Below are 21,303 nucleotides of genomic sequence, written 5' to 3'. Positions count from 1 at the left end.
TATTTTTTGACGTGAGTTTTCTTTTACTATTGAATGCAAACTGGAAATATATACTTCCATAGTTTCACAGCAACCTAAAAAAAAAAGAAAATATTAAACATTAGACTAGTTTTTTAAGTTAATTGGGTCTATCATCATGAGTCATAAACTTATCTCAACAGATGCACATTGACTCAGATGGTTCAGCAAGATTGTGTCCTACTAAAAAGGTTAAAAAAAAGACCTTCATGCAGTAAAAAGGAAAAGAAATTAACATAGTAAGCAAACGAAGTGTCAAGTGTGACAAGAAAGCATACTTTATGCCACTATTCCAGATTTCTCTACTACCAAAAATCATTGCAAGAGCAGGCTCCCTCTGTAAAATGATGGAATCTGGCTCTATCCCGAACCACAATCTCCCAATGATAGATCTGGGACACTAACTTGGCAAACTTGTGGCAATCTGCACAAAAGCGAAGATTCTTTACGATTCTGATTGCTACATTTGGAGGGCCTCCAATGAGCCCAAATGCAATTGCAAGCTTCTCGCTGTGATGACCAAGTGCCTGTTCTTTCTCTTCCTCCTCAACATCATAAAACACCTCTGCAGTCTCTGTGACATAACCTTGTTGTTGCATCCTTGCGCTAATCTCAGCCAGCTTTGCATGAATGTCATTATATGATGGGTGTGACTTGTCACCTGAGACGAACTCATGGATGGAGTCATTTATCTCAATTGAGCTGCAGCCAGGAATCTTCTCAATCCCCTTGCTTCTCATGGTCCTCCGGACATCTTCAACACCACTCCATCTCCCAACTGCAGCATAGAGATTTGACAGGAGGACATGATCACCACTACAAGTTGCTTCCATCTCAGATATTGCAGTTTCAGCCATCTTGACATCCTTGTGGAGACGGCATCCACCGAGCAATGCCCTCCAAACGACAGCATCGGGTTTCATCGGCATTCCTGCAATGATTTTGTGGGCTTCCTGCAGATGACCGGAGCGAGCAAGGAGATCAACCATGCATGCATAATGCTCAAGGATTAACCTTATGCCATACTTCTTCTCAATCATGTGGAAATGCTCCCTCCCTACATCCACAAATCCACCATGGCTGCAAGCTAGTAGGACTCCTACAAAGGTCACTTCATCCGGCACCACTGTTCTGTCAAGCTCCATCTTGCGAAACATGTCCAATGCTTTTGCTGAGTAGCCATTCATGGCCAAGCCATTGATCATGGCGTTCCATGTGCAAGTGTTCCTCGATCTCAACTTGGTGAACACATCCAGAGCAAGCTCCACGGCGCCGCACTTGGCATACATGTCGAGCAGCGCAGTGCCGAGGAACTCATCCCACCACCGGAAGAGCCTCTTCCTCTCGACGAAGGCGTGGATCCACTTCCCCGTCTCCAGCGCGCCGGCGCCCGTGCACGCCGCCAGCGCGCTGAGGACCGTCCCGCGGTTCGGCGCGAAGCCCTCCGCCATCATCCGGCGGAAGAGGCACAGCGCCTCCACGGGCCGCCTGTTCCCGGCGAGCCCGGACATCATGGCGTTCCAGGAAACCAGGTCCCTCACCGGCATCTCCTCGAACAGGCGCCTCGCCGCGGCGACGTCCCCGGCGCGGCAGAGCCCCGCGACCATCGACGTCCACGTGACGGGTGTCGGCGACGGGACACGCTCGAACAGCCGGCGCGCGGAGACGACGTCGCCGGACATGGCGTGGGCGTGGATCATGGAGTTGAACGAGACGGTGTCCCGGTGGGACATTCCGTCGAACACCCTGCGGGCGTCGTCGACGAGGCCCGAGGCGGCGTACGCCTGGATGAGGGCATTGTGCACGCGCGCGTAGGGCTGGAGGCCGAGCTTGACGAGGAGCGCGTGGAGGGGAGGGAGGCGGCGGCGCGCGGCGGCGGAGGCGGAAGCCTCTCGGAGGAGGAAGAGGAAGGAGTGCTGGTTCAGACGAGATGGCCTCATACAGAAGAGCGTGGGGAAGCAGCAGTGCCCTTTTTATTTCTCTTTTACTTTTAATGGAGCAAAAATAATACTTCCCTCTGTTTATTTTTATAATGCAAACTTTAACTTCAGAAAGTATTTATGACTAAACTTTGACCAATGAATTCTTATAAAGAATATTTCTAGTAGCTATAAAAAAATAATTAGTACTATGTGGAGGTAATTTGAAGTATGAATCCAATGGGATAAGTTTCATACCCTAAATGTAGTTGTATGTGAATTAATTATTAGTCAAAATCTTTCTGGAAATTAAAAATGACCGGAGGGTGTATGGTTGATTCTTAAACTTGTTGCGTAGTGCTATTTTGCTATATTTAAAATTCGAAAATGTAGATCCTATGTAAGATATCATATCCTCGCAAAAAAATTATGTAGCAAGTTAAGGGATTACCGGTGTATTTATAATTTTTCTTATAAGCTACTGACCAATATGGTAAGGTACAACCTCTGTCAACGGTGTCAACGGAAGTATAACTTCCGTTTTTTTTTAATAGATGACGCCGTTGACTTTTTTTTGTTACACATTTGATCATTTGTTTTATTAAAAAAATATATGTGATTATAATTTATTTTGTTGTGAGTTTTTTTATCACTCAAAAGTATTTTAAGTATGATTTATATTTTATACATTTGTATTTTTTTAATCAGACGAATGATTGTTTAAATGTCATCGGCGTCATTTATTATTAAAAAAAACAGAGGGAGTAGTACTTTTTACCGAAACATTTACAGTAACCACCCTACTTCAACATGATGAAAAACTTTTTGGATCATAGGAAGTTAGAAACATATGGCATCAATTGCACAAAACCAAGATCAACTAATACCAGCCTTCAAGGTACATTAGTGTGTTGCTTCAAGCTAGAGCAGTGTACTTCTGTAACTCTGTTTCAGTATTGCAGCCATGATCGCTGAGAAAACAGGGGTGCATAATATGACACTGACAATACCCCAATCATACATTCATCGTCAGGTCCCAAAACCTTCCCTAACACAGCATAAATACGAAAAGATACTCAAGGTAGGAAGTAGGAACCAAGTTACTAAAGACCATGACCTAATCTACAAAAATAAAGCAGACGATGAACGGATGAAGAAGACGATTATCTCAGTGCAACTCCATTCAGTTTGCTATACTCCAGTCCAAGGTAAGGGGTGGGAAGCATTCATGAATGAACTCACTATGGACCACCAAATACCTGCAATCCGATGAATCAAGTCAAAGCACTGGTGGATATACTTGCAGACCAAATCTGATTAAGGCTGCAAACTTACTCCGGCTAAAATGTCTTTCGGAAGCTTTGGTTTAGTTTTGGCGTCTGTCTCCTCAACAGGTTTCTTTTGCGGAATTGGGCGAGCGATTTTTTCTTCTCGGACTTCATTGAATTCAGCTCCTTCCGTCTTCTGTTTCTGTTTTCAGGATCTCAACAAGTTCATAAAAACTCCCATACTAAAGTTTTAAAGCATAAAACAAAATACAAAAAATTCTTAATGCTCGGTACAATTTGTATTATTACGAACAACAAAGCTTGGTCCGTATCAACTGATAATTGTTACTTTATGAATTGAGAAAATATGGAACACAAGAGAAAATCCCTTCATAAGGATTACATGACCAAGAGTACGAGAATACGGAATTGTGCTACCAGATAAACATCAATGCAAAGAATGGCATACTCATAGTACAAACCTTTTTCCTACGCTCCTGAATATGTTTCAGCGTACGGGACTTCTCGACATTGGACAAGTAGTGGTCACGTTGTTTCTTTGCAGCTGCTATCTCCAAGTTTAGTTTCTGCTCCCTGATATGAGTCTTCTCAGCTACATTATATTCAAAGGATTAGACAACTTAGAATATGCCCCATCATTAAGAAGAAATTGCATCAACCTTTCAATTTTGATTTTCCACGTACCTATTTCACCAACAAGATCATCCCATTTGAATTTCTTGAGATATTTTATGTTCCAAATGTCATAATAAAATGGAGACCTCTTCTTCCCACCTAACAAGATACACCAGTCACCCCAGGTTAATTTAAACAATAGCCACAGAAGCAAAGTGAAATATATGGCACACAATCACACATACAACTGTTTGTTTCTTATATGAAATCACCCCTAAGTTACTATAACCAATGGTAACATAGAGGGATTAAAGTGCATGTACCACGGAATTGGAACACACCTATTTGTTCACCGTTAAGTAGATTAGCCACCCTCTTGGCAACACTTTTCTTGGAAAATTCAATCCACCTAGAAAAATTACAGTGGCAGAATGAGGTCATATAGCTTGTAAACAGGCATTAGAAAATAATTTATGAAACAGAACATATTTTGTACCATACATTTATACATAACTGCTCTAAATAAAAATGAATATCAAGAGAAATGAATAAACCAAAGATAGTAAACTTTGATAATTGGTGCATGCCATATGTTTTGATATTCAGCATAATTCTTTGATATGCTAAGCACAGAGGCTCTTCTCCAAATCAGCATAATCTTTTTTTCCCTAAACATACCCTTCAGTGTACGCCTTCGCTCGAACATTAGTGTGCTTGCGATGACCTTGGCCTGGAAGATAGACATGAAATAGTGTGTAAGAAACCAGGCCACTTTTTTTACTTATTATCATACAGATAATTGAGAGATAATACTATGTTATTTGATAAACATAAAGATCAGTCCCAACTAAAATAGCACTTGTTTTCAAAACTAGTTACATAACCACAAGAGGAAAAATGAGTTACTGAATGTCTCTACATGGTATATTGACGTAGCAACAATGTAAGATTGTAGATCACTTGGAATGCAGAACAAAGCCGACCATTCCCCTTATCTAGAAGAGTGATTTTCAACAATGCACCATGAATAGCATTCCGCTCATAGTTTTTCATCTAACAATCTACGCAGTGATGATACAGAGCATTAAGCACATCAATAGGCATAATCAGAACAGCCCTTGTTTCATAGAGGCATATGTTGCCACAGTAAACTCTTGTCAAAATCTCAGTGGTAGAATGGCAAGCGTCAACAGTGATTCTTACTTCATCAGCCAACATTCACTAATCTCGTTCATATTTATTGTTCGAGCAAACATTGAATCGCTCTGGATATATTCCATTCGATAACAATTGCAGCTTCCTACCCCGCAAAAAAAAAAAAAAGCAGCTTCCAGCATACTGTGTTCCTCGAATGAGCTCTGAACTTGGAAAGAAACTACTTCTATATCAGAAATTAAACAGAGCACAGGATCAATACTAGATGCATAGACTATATCAATGTGAGAGTACAGCTTCAAATCTGGAGGCATAAACTAAATCAATATGGGGAATCTGCATAAGACAGGATGCGAATCACCTTCAGGCACAAGGTAAATCCTCTGCACCTCGCCGTACTTGGAGAGCATCTGGCGGACGTGGGACGGGTTCATGTTGGGAGGGACGCGGCTGAGGTAGCACACCCCGCGCTTCCCGAGGCCGTCCAGCCGCTTCAGCGCCCGCTCCCTCGCCGCCTCCGCGTCCTCCTCCTCGCCTTCGCTGCCGAGACCGTCCTCCTCCCATCCCAGCTCCTCCTCCTCCTCCGAGTAGTAGTCGCTCTCGCTGCTCCCCGCCATAGAAAAAATCTCCAAGCGCGCCCCCGGTGTAGATCGCCGGCGGCGGCGGGGCAGGAGGTGTCTGCGCGGCGGCGGCGGCGGAGGACGAGTCCGCGTGTAATGACGACGGAGGGTTTGGACGTTTGGTGCTCTGCCGGTAAGAGAGCTTTGCTACGAGGCCCATTTCACTCACACGGCCCACGTAAGTATTTGGGCCTTTCACCGGTTAGCTTTAACAATTTTAGGCCCACGTAACTATTTGGGCTTTTCACCGGACTCGCAGTGCGAAGGAATGGCCCATGTATGGCCTTTATAAGAATTTCTTTCCACTACCGTGAAGAAAAATTATTAGATTGGCAATAATTTTTTTTTCAGAATTGTTGTTGAGATGAGCAATAATCATGATAAATTCCTCGCCAGAAAAAAATATATTAACAATAAAAATCGAGAGTTAGAGAGCAAAATCGAGAATGTTTATACAGAATATTATTTTTTCCCATTGCCGTTTGGCCGATGATGGCCCTCGCTCTCAGCCACTCCATGTTCTGGTATTCTAGAAAATACTGCTGAATAAATGGTAAACATATAAACGGAGTTGTTAAAAATATGGCGCCATATGCTACAGTCGATTTTTTTTCAGCCACTTACACAGTAGTTACACCTCATTTACACCCCACTCCCATATGTAATTGGTATGTAATTTTCGAATTTAACTTACACAGTAGTTACACCTCATTTACACCCCACTCCCATATGTAATTGGTATGTAATTTTCGAATTTACATATGTAAAATTACATATGTAATTTAGAGACTTACAATATAAATACATGCCGACTATTTTTTAATGAAAAATATGGCGCCATATATATAGCTACACCTATATATAAATATATTGGCCTTATTTTAATCCAGGTTTTCCAGGTCCAGTGATTCAACTTCAGCTTTTCCTGGGAACGCGCTACATATATGTAATCCACCTCAATTCCAACAAAAGAATCATCCATTTGATCAAATCTTAACCAGAACGATGACTAAAACAAATTAGCGAACAAATCACTCAACAGAGAAGTGAAAACCTTGACCACACATCATCGAGCAACTAAACCTACACAAACAACGTTACACAACGAAACGCATTCCAAGCTTGGACGGATGGACGGATACTCATCAAAAGTTACTCAACGAAACGCATACTCATCAAAACTTGCACAGTAAAAATGGACGGATGTACTTTGACATAGCATATGTTTCGCCATTACAAGCCGCTCTGCAGTTCAACTACTTCAAGATAAGAGGCACTAATGACAGGCATCACTCAAAAATAAACTCAAACTAGCATTTCTGTGAAGGATAATAAGATGGGATGAAAAATGCTTCCAGAACAACCAGTCCCAGTCCCAGTTTTTGGATAAGTAGCAACATCCCCTTTTGATATTTTAAATCTTGTTGAACGCAACGATGTCGCAGCTCTGGACAAATTCGTTGATCGGCTCTTCAGTCAGATGTTCTTCGATAAGGCTATCCACAGACACCAAGTCATCAACAATGGTCAACATGATCTGCAACTTCTTGATCCCGTAACCCACAGGCACAAGCTTTGCTGCAATTTAAAAACGATGTGTGTTAGTTGCGTGATTAGAAATGGACAATCAGCAAAGACACTTCTAGCTAAGAAGGAAATAGTTCCTCACATGCTCCCCAGGTGAGACCCTCCATCTGCACACTGCGGACAGCCTCCTCCAACTTCTTCATATCAGTCTCGTCGTCCCATGGTTTGACATCCAACAGGACAGATGATTTTCCGCCTATAAAGCTTTGTTGTTAGACAAAAGATATATAAACTAGCAATGGGTAAAAACAATTGAACACAACATGGCCATATAACAAGTAATTCTTGTTCACTATGTAGGGTAACAATTTTAATGCTGAACTTATTCTTACTTTCTTTCTTCTTTGAAGAGGCCTTGGAAGCTGCACGCTCATCTGCTGCTTTCTTGTCTTCCTCGGTCTCATCACCAAAAAGATCCAGGTCATCATCATCTTCATCAGCATCCTGTAGAGGGCCAAAAATGGATTATACAAAGCTAAGTCAGCAAAAGGGAAACACCAAGCAATTCAAACAATGCTTACAGTAAAAAAAATGTTATACTCCCTCTGTCCCAAATTATAAGACCTAAATTTTTCTTATACGGTCTTCAATAACATAATTTGACCAGTACTTTATTCCATTCTATGATCCCAACAAATATGAAATTAACATCACATGAAAGTACTTCAAAATATGAATCTAGTGATATAACATGCATAATACTTAGTATAGATATAGTTAGTATGATTATTAGTCAAAAGCTAACAAGTTCAATTTTCCTTAAAAAGGGGGTGCCCTATAATTTGGGACGGAGGGAGTATAAGTTTGCAAGGTTTCATCAAAGCATATGGCAAACATCCACCAAACTAAAACCTTCATCCTATCATGACTCACAAGTCTGTTTACAAAAGAAGCAGACATAATAGGAAACATCCATGACCATGACTAACAACTCAGATTTACAAAATAAATGGCCATACTATTCCAATCTAACGAGGTGGTTTCCCTAACATGTAAAGGTAGGGGCTTACCATCCGTTACAGTCCAAGTTTCCCAAGCAACATATCCTCAAATTGCTCAATCAACCAATGGACTGAATGAAATATGACAGGCGTAGCGAGGAGCAAACCTTAGCAGCTGGCGCAGCCGCTGCAGCAGACGATGCCGCACCTCCTCCAGGCAGATTCACTCCAACTGCCTTGCCAGGGAACCTGCAACCAGTGAACGCATTATACAACAATCCACCCAAGTCTCGTGAGTCATGACTGATCACACTAGATTAACAGCAGCACTAATGGCTTACCTTGAAGCGAGGGCCGCAGCGACGGTATCATACCAGCGAGCAGCGTTCGGGAACTCAGCTCCAGGCTTTGATGGCACGGCGGCGAACACCTTGATGTCGTCCTTGCTGATCGCGTTTCTGTTCAATCATCACAGATAAGTAAAAAGTGAGCACAGCCTCATCGCAGATTGCCAGAACAGATACCACCACACCAATTGCTGCACAATCACCACAACAAATACTACCAATTGCTGCACAATCACCACAACAAATACTAGATCACAAGAACAAACACTACCAAGTGAGCACGCCCGCATCGCGAATCACCATATTTACTAAATTGAAATGGACGCAGCAAGATCTAATCCTACCCCCGTACGATATCATCATGGCAAAAACACACAACATCATCCAATTTAATATGCCCACGCAAATCAGCACGCGTCAACACAACAAGCGCATCGTCGTCGTCGTCGTCGTCAACAGATCTAATCACCAAATTGCAAGCGCGAAGGGTGTGAAATTGGGGGCTCACCCGGAGACGTAGGTCTTGCCGGAGAGGTGCTGCTCGAGGGCTTTGAGCCCGTCGGCGGTGTGGAGGTCGGTGAAGGTCACGGCCATCGGGGAGATCCGGCGAGGTCTACGGGCTGGAGCTCGTCGAAGGCGCGGGTGAGCGGCGGCGGCGGCGGCGGCTAAAATCCCAAACCCTAGAGACCGAGAGGAGAAGGACGAGTGGCCTATTTATACCCCGGCTCCCGCGGCATCTAGCCTTCTACCCGTGGGATGAGGCATCTACGGTGGGGATATTCCCGGGGGCAACGGTGGGAGCCTCCTGGCCGTCGGATCGGATCTCGAGGCAGTGTACGGCCCGGATTCTGAGCTTTTCATCATCACTTGAATTACCTTTTCTTTACCTATTATAAAAGTTTAATGTTTTTGCCAGATTATTTGGTCGGTCAATTAGAATCCCAATCGCTTCCGTCGTTGTTTTTTTTCAGCCTAAGCATATGTTCCCTTTTTTTTTTGTTCTCATGACCATAACGCATCGTCGCCTACTATTCGTTTTTTTTCGTGTCTCCTTTTTTTTCGATTCGTTTTGTCGTGTTTTTTTTGCTGTTTTTATCCGGTTTCTTTTTCTTCGTTGTTTGTTTTTTCCCTATTCGGTTTTTTCTAGGTTTCTTTTTCGCTTTTTTTCACCCGGTTTTTTATCTCATCCGATCTGTTGCATGCTTCCGTCGCTGGACCAAACCCTTACGCCGCCGCCACTTCGATCTGTCTCCCCATGCGTTTTCTCCTTCAACTGATTGCAAAAATCGATTCTCCACTCCTCTCTCATCATTTTTCTCATGACTTCTCTTTTCGATTCGGTTTTAAATATCTAGATTTATCAGTCACTAATTATGGTTGGCCGACCTTTTTATCCCAACTTTGTGAATTCATTTTGGTTTTGGGAAAACGAAAAGAGGATATTGAGTGTATAAGTTCTTAACCAATTTTGAGAGATAAAAAAAAAGATTCGACCGAATTTAATAGGGAGGAGCCTATAGTTCCACTTGTGGGCTGGATAGAAAAGAGGCGGGCGAGAGAGGTAGCGGACTGGGTTAGGATAGAAAAGGAAGGAAATAATGGGCTGTAGGCCCAAAACCAAGGAATAATTTTCATTAATTTTTTCAATTATAATGAATAATGATCCTAATGTTTCTTCATTGCTCAGTTTCTAATAACGGTTGTATCATAAAAATGTTTTTATCCCGATGCAACGCACGTGCATTTTTTCTAATAGAAGTAAAAATAAGAAAAAAAAAAGTAAAAAAAAAAGAATACGAAGAAAAAGTAATCTACCCAACAAATGATTTTATTGGTCACTCGTTCTTTCGTTCCTCACGCAACGGTCTACATCGCATCTGCGAAATCCAACGCAAGGTCGTCTCCACCTCCCACCCCCGTAGTATCTGTTTACGCGTCAAACGCCCACAGTCCGCTCCACGTTTCGCATTGCTCGCGATCTTCCTCCACGCCTGCTGATTCCACCCCCTCTCTTTAAACCACCACCGCCGAATTCCCTCACAGCCGTCATCGTCGCGATTGCCACTGATCCCGGCCCCACCTCAGGTTCATCGTCGCGGTGACCGAGCCCCCGCCGACCGTCGTGCCGCGCCACCCTGCCTCGCCTTAGCGCCATCGCTGATTCGTTTCATCGAGATCTAGCCGCCGGCTTCGTGCCGCCCGAGAGCAGGAGGAACGCGGGGTTGGTGTGTGAGGGATCCTCGGCTCGGCTCGATCGAGGTGCAGCCCGTGCTGACTAACGGCGCCGCCGCAGCCATCTTCATCATCACCGGCCTCTACCCTCAGATGGGAAAGGAAATCTTCATGTTCCTGTGTTCCTTTTCTCCTGATTACAGGTCATGTCATTGTTTTGGCTTATGCTTGATCGTGCATCACGGCCTTCATAATTTCTGATTGTATTTGAGCTCTATCTCCGGACACCCTCATGTTGTTCGATGAAATGCCCGTACACATACACGGCAAGAAATCATGTAGTACATGGGTAATAGATGTGTTCATGGCTTTTAGGGTAACTTTTTTTTTTCTAAAATTAATTGCACTGTTGTGCTGCACATACAGCAATTACTGAATTGGGATTGAACATCTTAAATTTTTATGTGTTACATGTAAACATGCCATTACATGATCTGGTGGCCGCCACTGCCCTTTAGCTACAACATATATTTGGATCATTCATACATTTATATATTTCTGAAAGTGGTCCAGGTCATCAAGGTTGTCTAAAGATATCGAAACTAATTCACGGACTAATTCAAAACCAATATTATTTTCTTAAGATCATAGATTTAGACTGTATATATGTGAATTGACGGCAACTATTGAATAAATATGGTCAAATATCTCATGATCTACCGGCCCTTTTTTTTTTGGAATCCTTTTTTTTTGAAAAACTAAAACCATCTCATTATGGTAGTACTCGAGTTGTGAAGTTACTGATGAAAACATTCAAACTGAATTTGGTTGCTGCATTTAGGATGTCATAGGTATTTTCTTTTTTAATCTCTCTCGCTGATTTGGTTTCATTTCATTTAGATGAGTATTGAAAACCTTTCTCTTGTGACAATTTTATTCAGTTATGTATTTCATTCAGCTGATGAATTATCCTTTGATCATAGCCATTATAAATGAAATATAAACTGAATTGCACTATCTGCATGATATAACTTCTACAATTGGATTATGTTTTTCTGATTTTGGCATATATTGTATATGAATTTCATATACTTGGATAACCGTGTTTCTGGTTTTTTTTAGGGCCTTAGGGGGGCATGTTTATGAAATTTACCGTCTGGAAAAAAAATTCTGACATTGCTTATTATATACTCAGATTTTCCAGAAAAATGCTTATGTATTGCCAGCCTTCTAGCACATGAGTTTGGATGCTTGTTATTGACTGACACAATGATAACTTGCAATATTAAATCGGAATACAAACAGTGAGTATAAAAACTTTTGTATGAATGGAACCGTTTATGTTATTAGAGTGAGGTTTACATTTGGTCAATATTATATTCCCGTTTATGTTCATGAAATTCATCTTGTTTCTGTTCAGTGCAGTACTCCCTTATTGATTCCTTCCTCATTTCTGAACAAAAAGGACTCACTAATCTTAGATGGCATCATCTACACTATTGACACATCATCTGCACTATTGACCTCCTTATGTTCATGCGACGGATATTTTTTTCAGATCAGTGCAGTACAATTCTACTTTTGATTAGTGGTGATAAATAGAAGTTTGATCGTTGAACTGATCAATACAAGATCCTTATTTGTAAGTAGCATATATTGCACCTAATTTTGTATATGCAGTACATATATATTAGTTAGGATCATGTATATTTTGGTATTGCTGGCAAATATAACTCTCACCTTGGATCACAAATGATTTCAGCTAAACACCACCTATATAAGTTTAACAGATATTTATCTAAACTCAAAACTGAAACAAAAAAATGTGTTTAATGTCTGAAACTTGCAAGGTGCTACTATGATCTCTGAACAAATAAACGGTCTGAGTTTCCTAGCAGCAAATTGATTTGTTCAGAGATTTAGGTGGGGGCACGCCATAATAAATCACTGAGACTAGGTCATAAAACAAATTAATATGATTTTTTAAAGCAATTTTTCTTTATATTTTTTTACATAAAATACACAGATCAGAAAAGTGTGCGTATAAAAAGAAGTGAGTATAAGTTAGGAAGATGGAGTAAAAAGCACACCCTTAACCCACTAACCTATGTTTTGCCTCATTGTACCCTTTGAACTACTAAAATTGGTTTGCTCGAGCATTTATCTTCTTCGTCTCTTTTTATACGAGTCATATTCTAAAGCTGATATTAGCTGATATTTTGCAGGACCAGACATAACACCATTATCAAAGCTCTAAAATATTTTTAAAATTTTTCATGACTATTGTTTGAAATTTTAAACCACGATGTTTAAATCATGCTTACTGCTTTGAAATATATGTATACGGTGGTAAAAAAATATGAAAAATACTGAGAGGTAGGTTATGATGTATCTATATATCAATCCTACCAAATTTTCTTGCAAAATCCGATGTATATGGTTGTATATCCTTATCTACTTAAAACATTCATAGTGTTTTTGCCGTGCGTCGTACAAAAGTGTGTCTCACACAATTTTTCATCCGACATGTGAATTGTTGGTCCGTTTCCATGTCCCCCGCAAACGTCAAACTCTTCCGCCCACATGAAATGGAAACAATCACATATAAAAATTTAGTTTCCAATCCGAGCACGACAACATCACGCACCCACTGCCTGTAGCCTCAAGCAGTGACATGTGCCTCTCCTATCACAAAAACCCATGGCGGTCAGTTGTCTTTTGAGCTGATAGAGATTTTTTGCTGGTGGGTCTCACGAATCTGTCTTCAAGTGTATAGAAATCTTGTGACCGCCAACAGTTCATAGAATATACTTTACTCCCTTCGTTTCATATTATTTTTTTCACTCAACCAGTGTTAGCTATTAATTATTTGGCAAAATTTGCTACAGGACAGGCAAAAAACGTGTAATTGGCTGAGAGACACCGTGAAAATGTGACACGGCTGATGGACACTACAAAAAACGTGTAATTGGCCGTAAGACACCGGTCGCATTATTTTATTATTTCCGGGTCAAAAGAGGTGATTTCAAAATGACAAGATTGCCCCTGGAGCCATATTCCCTCGCGCCAGGAGCGGCAGACGGCGAGAGATCCTGTGACGGCGGCGATGGCTGCTGTGCCGCCCCTGGGGTTCTTGGACATGTATGGCTCCATCTCACCGTAGAACCCTCTCATCCAGCCCATGTGCTTCTCCGCCGCCGCCGCCCCGCTCTTCGACCAGAACCCATAGTACTGGATGTTGTAGAGCGCCTGCTGGTGCGGGAACGGCGTCACCGCTGGCGCGACGCTGACCATCTCGCCGCCGTAGAGGTCGAGGATGAGCAGCCCGGCACCGTCCTTGAGGAGCCAGCTCCAGGTGGTCTCCCAGACTTGGCTGGGCATGTTCTTGGACGTACGGAGTCGGGCTTGGCCTTCAAGTACTTGTCCGGCTTGCTGGTGCCCCGGTCCAGGAGCATCTCCAATGGCTTCCCCATGCCGTAGAACGCAAAGTAGAGCATGGACTGGATCCACATCATCTCGATGCAGTCGCTCGCTGTCACGCTGAGCTCCGGGAAGGTGTCGGCCATGGCGGCGACGAGGCCAAGGCGTGTGCCGACTACCGAGGTACAGGGACTCGAACTGTGCGTTTTGGTTCTGCACTACGACGCGGAGAAGTTCCCGCCGCCGCCGCCTCGGATGGCCTAGAAGAGGTCCTCCCCCATGGCGGCCCTGTCGAGGAGCCTCCCCCTCGGCGTTCACCATGGTGGCATCGACGATGAGGTCGGAGGCGAGGCAGTGCTTCCGCAGCATCAGGCCGAAGCTGCCGCCGCTGAGGAACCCGTCGACACCGACCGTCCCACTCGGGGCGTCGCGCTGCCCGCGCGCCGTTCCTCCGCTCCGCCGCGTGTGTGAGGAAGAAGAAAGATAGGAGAGCAATGTGGGCCCCCACTTATGATTAGCAAATAGTAATCACCCTACTAATTAGGTACAAATTAGTCCATGACGCGTGGGGCCAGGTGTTTAAAAACCTATTAAAAATTAGATTAAACATACAATGTCTATGACATGTGGGACCCACTGGTGTTTAAAGAAGGAAAGAGAAGGGTCAATCTGGGCATTTAGAAAAATATCTCACCTCTTTTGAACTAGAAATAATAAAATAATGTTTAAAGAAGGAAAGAGAAGGGGCAATCTGGGCATTTAGAAAAATATCTCACCTCTTTTGAACCAGAAATAATAAAATAATGTGACCGGTGTCCTATAGCAAATTACACATTTTTTGTAGTGTCTATCAGCAGTGTCACGTTTTAACAGTGTCTCTCAACCAATTACATGTTTTTTGCGTGTCCTGTGGCAAATTTTGCCTTATTATGTTTGTTTCACGAATTCACCAGTTGCATATATAATAGTTCATTTTCTTAAAAAATAGCTACCATATGTGCCCATGCGTGAAAACCCTATTTTCGCATGTGGTTTGTGCTGCCCATATGGAAATATACTAAAAAATATTTTTTATAGTGATAAGCGCCGTTATAGAAAAAAAAATATTTAGACCTAGCAGCCTGCAAGAACAGGTTTTAGCCAAAGGCGAAAATCATTTTTTATAGTGATAAGTGCCCTTGCAGCAAAAAATAAAATCTTTATACCACACTAATAAGTAATGACACCTTCAACTATTGATTATCTCTACGTGAAACCCACATCTCTATCATATGTTCCATCCACGACGTGCCTGAGACCCACTGAGGTTCATGAAAAAAGGCCCCCAAATATCCATCATCTAACTCTCTGCCACCGTACATGAAAAAAAAATAACATATGTAATTTGGATTTCCTATCGCAACGCACGAGTATCTTTGCTATTTTTTTTTAAAAAAAAAGAGAAATGAGAGAGAAGAAAGAAAAAGGTTCACTTGAGGTCCCTTATCTTGTCGTCGAGTTTCAAAATTGTCCCTGAACTAAAATACCAGATATAACATATTCATAATCTTGCAAAACCGGGTCACATTAGGTCCCAAGGCAGTATTGCTCTCCGGTTTTGGTGACTTGGTGGCTGAGTTAGCGTGGGACCCATGTGGGTCCGACATGCCAGCCGATAATCTTCTCCCACCTATCTCCCCTTTCTTCCCGTCTCAACCCAAACCTCCAAGGCAGCCGGCAACAGGTGGGGAGAAGAGTGGCGACTGACGGCTGTGTCATGGACCGACACGGCAAAGAGCGCGAAGTAGGAAGGGCTCCCGACACGTCGTCCCCTCGGGTTACACCATTACATCGTTGCATGTCAGCTCGCCGCGCATCTGCGCCACGTCCGCATCATGGTCGCATGTCAGCGACACCGTCGGGATTGGCGAGAGGATCTCCAAGAGTTGGGAGATGGAGTACGTTGCGACGCTTGAGCATACTCGCGAGCACCACTGACTGCATGAGTGCCCGTGCATGCAAGCGAAGAGGACGCCAGACGCTGAATCGCGGGAGAGGTGTGTGGTGGCCAGTGACCAGCAGGGAGAAGGGTGGTGGTTGTTGGGTGGCGGTGGTAGGTAGAAGCCCGACGACGGCACCTGGCGATGGGTGGGGAGAAGGCTGGCAGCGAACAATAAGCTTGGCGGTGGCAAGCGTTGGGGAAAAGAGCGCATGCATCGAGGACGATGCGACCGCAACGTGGAGTAGATGGAGTTGACCTTGAAGACGATGCGGCGGAGCTGCGCGTTCGCCTCTGCGGAGGAGAGGCGAAGCTCGGGGACACCTGAACACATCGGCTTTTGAGCCGCTCGATGGGGGCGACTATGAGCTTGGGGGATAGGAGCTTGGCCATCGTGACGAGGCGGAAGCCCGGGATAGGAGCTTGGCCAGCGTGATGAGGTGGAAGCCCCAGCCCTCACGCGTGCCGGTGAAGACGACATTGCAGTTGTAGTTGGGACCCGCGCCACACCCCGCATGTGCGCAAGTCCATGACGTGAGCGCTCCCGGTCATTGGGAGCCACGTCAGCTGGTGGCCTCCGCCGTCGAGCTTTTCCCCACCGACCGACACCCTTCTCCCCACCCATTAGCGAATGCCCTGGAGATTTGGGTTGAGATGGGAGTAGAGGGGAGTGAGGTGGAAGAAGATTGTTGGTTGGCTTGTGGGGTTCACGTGGGCCCTACACTGACTCAGCCACCACGTCAACAAAACCGAAAAGCAATACTAGCTTGTTAGGATTAAAAGTGATCCGTTTTGCAAGATTAGGGGTTCAGGGTCGTTTAAAACTCAACGACAAGATAAGGGACCTTAGATGAACGTTTTTGGGAGATGAAAAAACTCCAGCCTCATGGGCCTGTGCATATGACCCATACATAGGCAGGCGACACCGCGTGCACGCCCTCCGCCTCCCCAATCCGTCCCGTCTCCTCGCCCGCCGCCCTCGACTCCCGTCTCCTCGCCTGCCGCTGGCGCCGATCTCCATCCTGCTAGCAGAGGTGGCGCCGGCGTCCTCCTCCTGCTCCCGCCGCATTCGCTCACCGGTGAGCATCCTAATCCATCCCATCCGGCCTCGGCCTCGGCCTCGAATTTCGTCTCCTCGCCCGCCGCTTGCGCCGATCCCCATCCTGCGAGCAGAGGTGGCGCCCGGTGTCCTCTTCTAGCTTCCACCGCATCGTCGCTCGCCGGTGAGCATCCCTCCCTACCCACACCTCATCAGGTATTCTGCGTTATCCCTCAAAAAGTTTGGGGGTTCAACCGAAACAGGGTTAGATCTGCCTCTGCCCAGCTCCACCTACTTTCAAGTTGTTAATTTTGATTTCCGTTTTTAGCATATGTAATTTGGTTACTGAATCTCATCCAAACACCCTTAGAACGAAAAATGTAAGCTCACATAATTTGTACTCATCCAAACTCACGTAAATTTCTTAAGAAGAATCTAGACCACAAACTACCCATAGTCACACAAAATATCTTTTTATCAAGGTATATTCTTATAAGTAATTTTTATTCCACAAAATTTTCTAAAGGATATACTGTGACACTTGGCATTAATCTAATTTAACTTTTTTTTCTTTATTAGGTTATAAATTTTCTAAGACATTTGTGCCACTTGGCATGAATCTAATTTAACATTCTTTCTTTATCAGGTTATAAATTGAAACCATTGAACGTACTTTGTCTTCCCGTCCCTAAAACATTGTGATATATCTATAATATTTTAATATTTTTAATTTTAAAAATAATTTAGACTAATAATATAGATATTTAAATTAGGTAATTAATAAATTCAAATCAACTATAGTTTAGAATAAAAAAACAAAATGATATATGTCAAGTACAATCTAATAACAATAGAATGTTAGAAACAATATGAATTCAATATTTTTATAAATTTTAAGTACGATTCATACATAAAACTAAAGAAAAATATAGATTTATATATAGGTGAGAACATAATAAAATGTAAGGTAAAATTCTTAAAGGAAAAATATTATTAATAAACAATCATGTTGATGTATTTCTAAATATTTTCACGTATTATTTATTAAGTGTCAATGATTGAAATGGATGATTTACCATGTGACAGATTAATTATTAAAATTATATTGTTTTCATCCGTTGCAATGCACGGGCATTTTGCTAGTCTTTAAAAAAAAATAAGTTCAGTTGAGGCTAGGTGGTGTTTATTGACACTATCAAAATTAAGTACAGTTTTTATAAGTAAATTTCAGTAGCATTTAGTTTTAGGATTATACTGGCAGTATGTTTGATTTGTTTTCTTGCAATTTTGGCATTCAAATTTATGTTTTTATTTAGGACCGTTTTTGTTCTTGCCATTTTTTCAGTAGGAAAACCAGACGTATTTTAATCAATACTATCATACTGTATTAAGATTTGGTAATTTCAAGAGCTTTCATTCTTATGAACATCTCCAAAAATTGATGTATGGGTGTGTTTAGTTCTTTGGGTGTAAAGTTTTTAAGTACACGGACACACATTTAAAGTATTAAACGTATACTAATAATAAAAACAAATTACAGATTTCATCTGTAAACTGCGATACGAATTTATTAAGCCTAATTAATCTATCATTAGCAAATGTTTAATGCAGCATCACATTGTCAAATCATGACGTAATTAGGCTCAAAGGATTTGTCTCACAATTTACATGCAAACTGTGCAATTGTTTTTTCCTCACATTTATTGTTCCATGTGTCCGAACATTTGATGTGATGTTTTTGATCAAAATTTTTTAAATCTAAATAAGGCCATAAGGCTTAAAACCAAATACTCCTGAAATTTAACATTGCTAAATTTCAGTGGGGGTTCAAAAGTGGCAGCAATCTCTAAACATTGGATAGAGCTTTTCTCCTTCGGCTACAGTGTCACTGTCCTCGCCTTCTCCGGCGAGCTCTCCTCTGCCGTCTCGTCCCTTCTCCGATGATCTCGCTGGCTGTTCCGGCGATATACTCGTTGACCTCCCAGTTTCCCAGTGCCACCACGCACGCCAGGGCGCCTTCCCGATGCGCGTGCGCGTGCGTGCCCGGTCGGCAAGTAGCGGAGCAGCCACTGGCTTCCATGGAGGCCGAGCAGGCGGCGGCGGCGGGAGAGACGCCGAGGTTCAGGTGGGACACGTTCGGGTCGGCGCCGTCGGAGCCTCAGTGGGAGGCGATTCGGGGGCTCTCCCCCAAGCTTCCCAATCGCTGCAGGGCCCTGATGGCGCGCCTCGTGTGCTTGCCTCCTCCTGATCAGGATGGAGATGAGGATGAGGAGACTCTTGGTGCGCTGCTCGTGTTCTGGGTGAAAGCCATGAAGCCCAAGAGGACGGATTGGTTGCTGGTGATGAAGGAGCTCACGGCTATGGAGAGCCCTCTCCTTGCTGAGGTCAGTATGCATTTCAGAGTCTTGCTGCTAAATCTTGGTAGCAAAATGGGGATCTTGAGCTGGTCTAATGCTTGCTGAAGTAGTGGAACACATAGGGAACAATAGATTTCATGTTTTTTTTAAGTATTTAGGATTCATTATGTTTTATTTCTTGCCATTTGTTTGGTTGGAATGAATCTCTGCTTGCTGCTGTGATTAGTTTAAATGATCATTGCTGGCACCAAATTGGCTGAATGACATTCTTGGGGAATGTGATTGGCTCAAATGATCATTGTTTGCACCAAATTGGCTCAAGGACATTATCGAGGAACCCTTTATTAAACATTTCTGAAGTTACTTGATGTTGGGTTAAACATTTCTGAAATTCTGAATTGAACTCTTTGCTGTACATTGGATCTGAATATCTGAACTTCTGAGCTGCATTGGTGGTAATTGGCTTTAAAGCTTGTGTCCTAACAAATTAATTAGCAAATAGTGTATATGTTTTGTAGGTGCTCGAGCATGCATTGCTGGAGGATTCTTTTGAGGCAAATGTCCGTGACTACACCAAATTGATCCACATATATGGCAAACAAAAGCTATTGCAGAAAGCTGAGGATGCATTCCATGCCATGAAAAGCAGAGGTTTGCCTTGCGATCAAGTTATGTTGACTGCACTGATGGACATGTACAGTAAAGCCGGAGATCTCACTCGTGCAAAAGAAATTTTCAACGAGATCGGATTGCTTGGCCTACCGATGGATAAGCGTGTATACGGTTCAATGATCATGGCTTACATCAGGGCTGACATGTTAGACAAAGCAGAAGACATGATCAGTGAAATGGGGGATCAGCAGATTGTTGCAGGAAAGGAAGTTTACAAGGCATTGCTGAGAGCCTATTCATACAAAGGCGATTCAGAAGGGGCACAGCGAGTTTTCGATGCCATACAATTCGCAGGGATAGTACCTGACACAAAGCTTTGCGCACTTCTGGTGAATGCTTACTGCCTCGCGGATCGAATCAACGAAGCGATGATAGTAACACGGAATATGAGAAGCGCGAGAATCACACCGTGCAACAAATGCATTGCTTTGATATTGGGGGCTTATGAGAAGGTGAACAGGCTAGAAGGAGCACTGGCATTTTTGACAGAGCTCGAGGAGAACGGCGTTATTATTGGCCAAGAACCTTCTCAGCTGCTTGCAGGATGGCTCAGAAGACTTGGTGTTGTTCAAGAAGTCGAACAGGTACTGAAGGACCTCGCTGTAGACAGGAAGAACACCCTTGAAGTAGACAGGAAGAAGAACCTCGCATCAGACAGGAAGATCAAGAGGAGGAGGAGCAAGAGCAAACGCAGTTTTGCATCATCTCTGCAACACAAGTGATTAGCTAGCTGCAACACAAACCTGCAACATTCTTGACTGGCAACAAGGACATGTGCTGCCCCATGAGTCAGATTACAATGCAAACTTGTATACATGTTTGGGATTTCACAGGCGATACTACGATAAGATGGTAATTAAGCTATCTGAAAAGAAAAGGCTCCATCCAAGGTGATATGCATCACATGTAACTCTTAGAGGAACCCCTAGGCCCTAACTAGAATTTTGATACCCAGAACAGCAGCAATGTTACAAGGAAGCTCTAACAAGAGCAGCAATGTTATCCTTGACACTTAAGTTGATCATGACTCATTATCAACAATATTTTAGGATGGGGACACGTGAAAGATTGAAAGCTACTGATGATATATGAACCAAGCACATATAGGGACACCGAATATATCTACGCCATTTCAAACCATTCCTCGCTATATTATAAACCTTCTCAAGGTCTC

The 21,303-nt window shown here is 43.1% G+C and overlaps 4 protein-coding genes and 1 pseudogene across 6 annotated transcripts; 1 reads left to right on the top strand and 4 right to left on the bottom strand.

Annotated features, from left to right (window-relative positions):
* Window positions 1–27: 27 nt before the first annotated feature.
* LOC127780380 (putative pentatricopeptide repeat-containing protein At5g40405) lies at window positions 28–1,987 on the bottom strand. Its single transcript, XM_052307281.1, has one exon. The coding sequence runs from the start codon at window positions 1,956–1,958 to the stop codon at window positions 324–326; it is 1,635 nt and encodes a 544-aa protein (XP_052163241.1). The 5' UTR covers window positions 1,959–1,987; the 3' UTR covers window positions 28–323.
* Window positions 1,988–2,748: 761 nt separating this feature from the next.
* On the bottom strand, window positions 2,749–5,719 carry LOC127778505 (pre-rRNA-processing protein ESF2). 2 transcript variants are annotated; one of them, XM_052305124.1, is made up of 7 exons: window positions 5,358–5,719; window positions 4,520–4,571; window positions 4,165–4,250; window positions 3,911–4,000; window positions 3,688–3,818; window positions 3,273–3,407; window positions 2,749–3,196 (listed from the first exon to the last, which is right to left on the bottom strand). In XM_052305124.1, the coding sequence occupies exons 1-7, from the start codon at window positions 5,611–5,613 to the stop codon at window positions 3,179–3,181; spliced, it is 768 nt and encodes a 255-aa protein (XP_052161084.1). In that variant the 5' UTR covers window positions 5,614–5,719; the 3' UTR covers window positions 2,749–3,178. The 2 variants fall into 2 exon arrangements, with proteins under 2 accessions (XP_052161084.1, XP_052161085.1); XM_052305125.1 differs by having other exon boundaries at window positions 4,183–4,250.
* Window positions 5,720–6,798: 1,079 nt separating this feature from the next.
* LOC127780656 (elongation factor 1-beta) lies at window positions 6,799–9,191 on the bottom strand. Its single transcript, XM_052307591.1, has 6 exons — window positions 9,000–9,191; window positions 8,486–8,602; window positions 8,312–8,393; window positions 7,536–7,647; window positions 7,286–7,399; window positions 6,799–7,194 (listed from the first exon to the last, which is right to left on the bottom strand). Exons 1-6 carry the CDS (start codon window positions 9,083–9,085, stop codon window positions 7,031–7,033), a joined length of 675 nt encoding a protein of 224 aa, XP_052163551.1. The 5' UTR covers window positions 9,086–9,191; the 3' UTR covers window positions 6,799–7,030.
* Window positions 9,192–13,654: 4,463 nt separating this feature from the next.
* Window positions 13,655–16,395, bottom strand: LOC127780335 (berberine bridge enzyme-like Cyn d 4; annotated as a pseudogene).
* Window positions 16,396–16,978: 583 nt separating this feature from the next.
* Window positions 16,979–21,207, top strand: LOC127779373 (pentatricopeptide repeat-containing protein At1g01970). 2 transcript variants are annotated; one of them, XM_052306106.1, is made up of 3 exons: window positions 16,979–17,284; window positions 18,921–19,484; window positions 19,976–21,207. In XM_052306106.1, exons 2-3 carry the CDS (start codon window positions 19,041–19,043, stop codon window positions 20,849–20,851), a joined length of 1,320 nt encoding a protein of 439 aa, XP_052162066.1. In that variant the 5' UTR covers window positions 16,979–17,284; window positions 18,921–19,040; the 3' UTR covers window positions 20,852–21,207. The 2 variants fall into 2 exon arrangements, with proteins under 2 accessions (XP_052162066.1, XP_052162065.1); XM_052306105.1 differs by having other exon boundaries at window positions 16,979–19,484.
* The last annotated feature ends 96 nt before the right edge of the window (window positions 21,208–21,303 follow it).

This window comes from Oryza glaberrima, chromosome 7, assembly GCF_000147395.1.
Source record: "Oryza glaberrima chromosome 7, OglaRS2, whole genome shotgun sequence".
Classification (NCBI taxonomy): Eukaryota; Viridiplantae; Streptophyta; class Magnoliopsida; order Poales; family Poaceae; genus Oryza; species Oryza glaberrima.
This window is presented reverse-complemented; position numbering and strand designations above follow the sequence as displayed.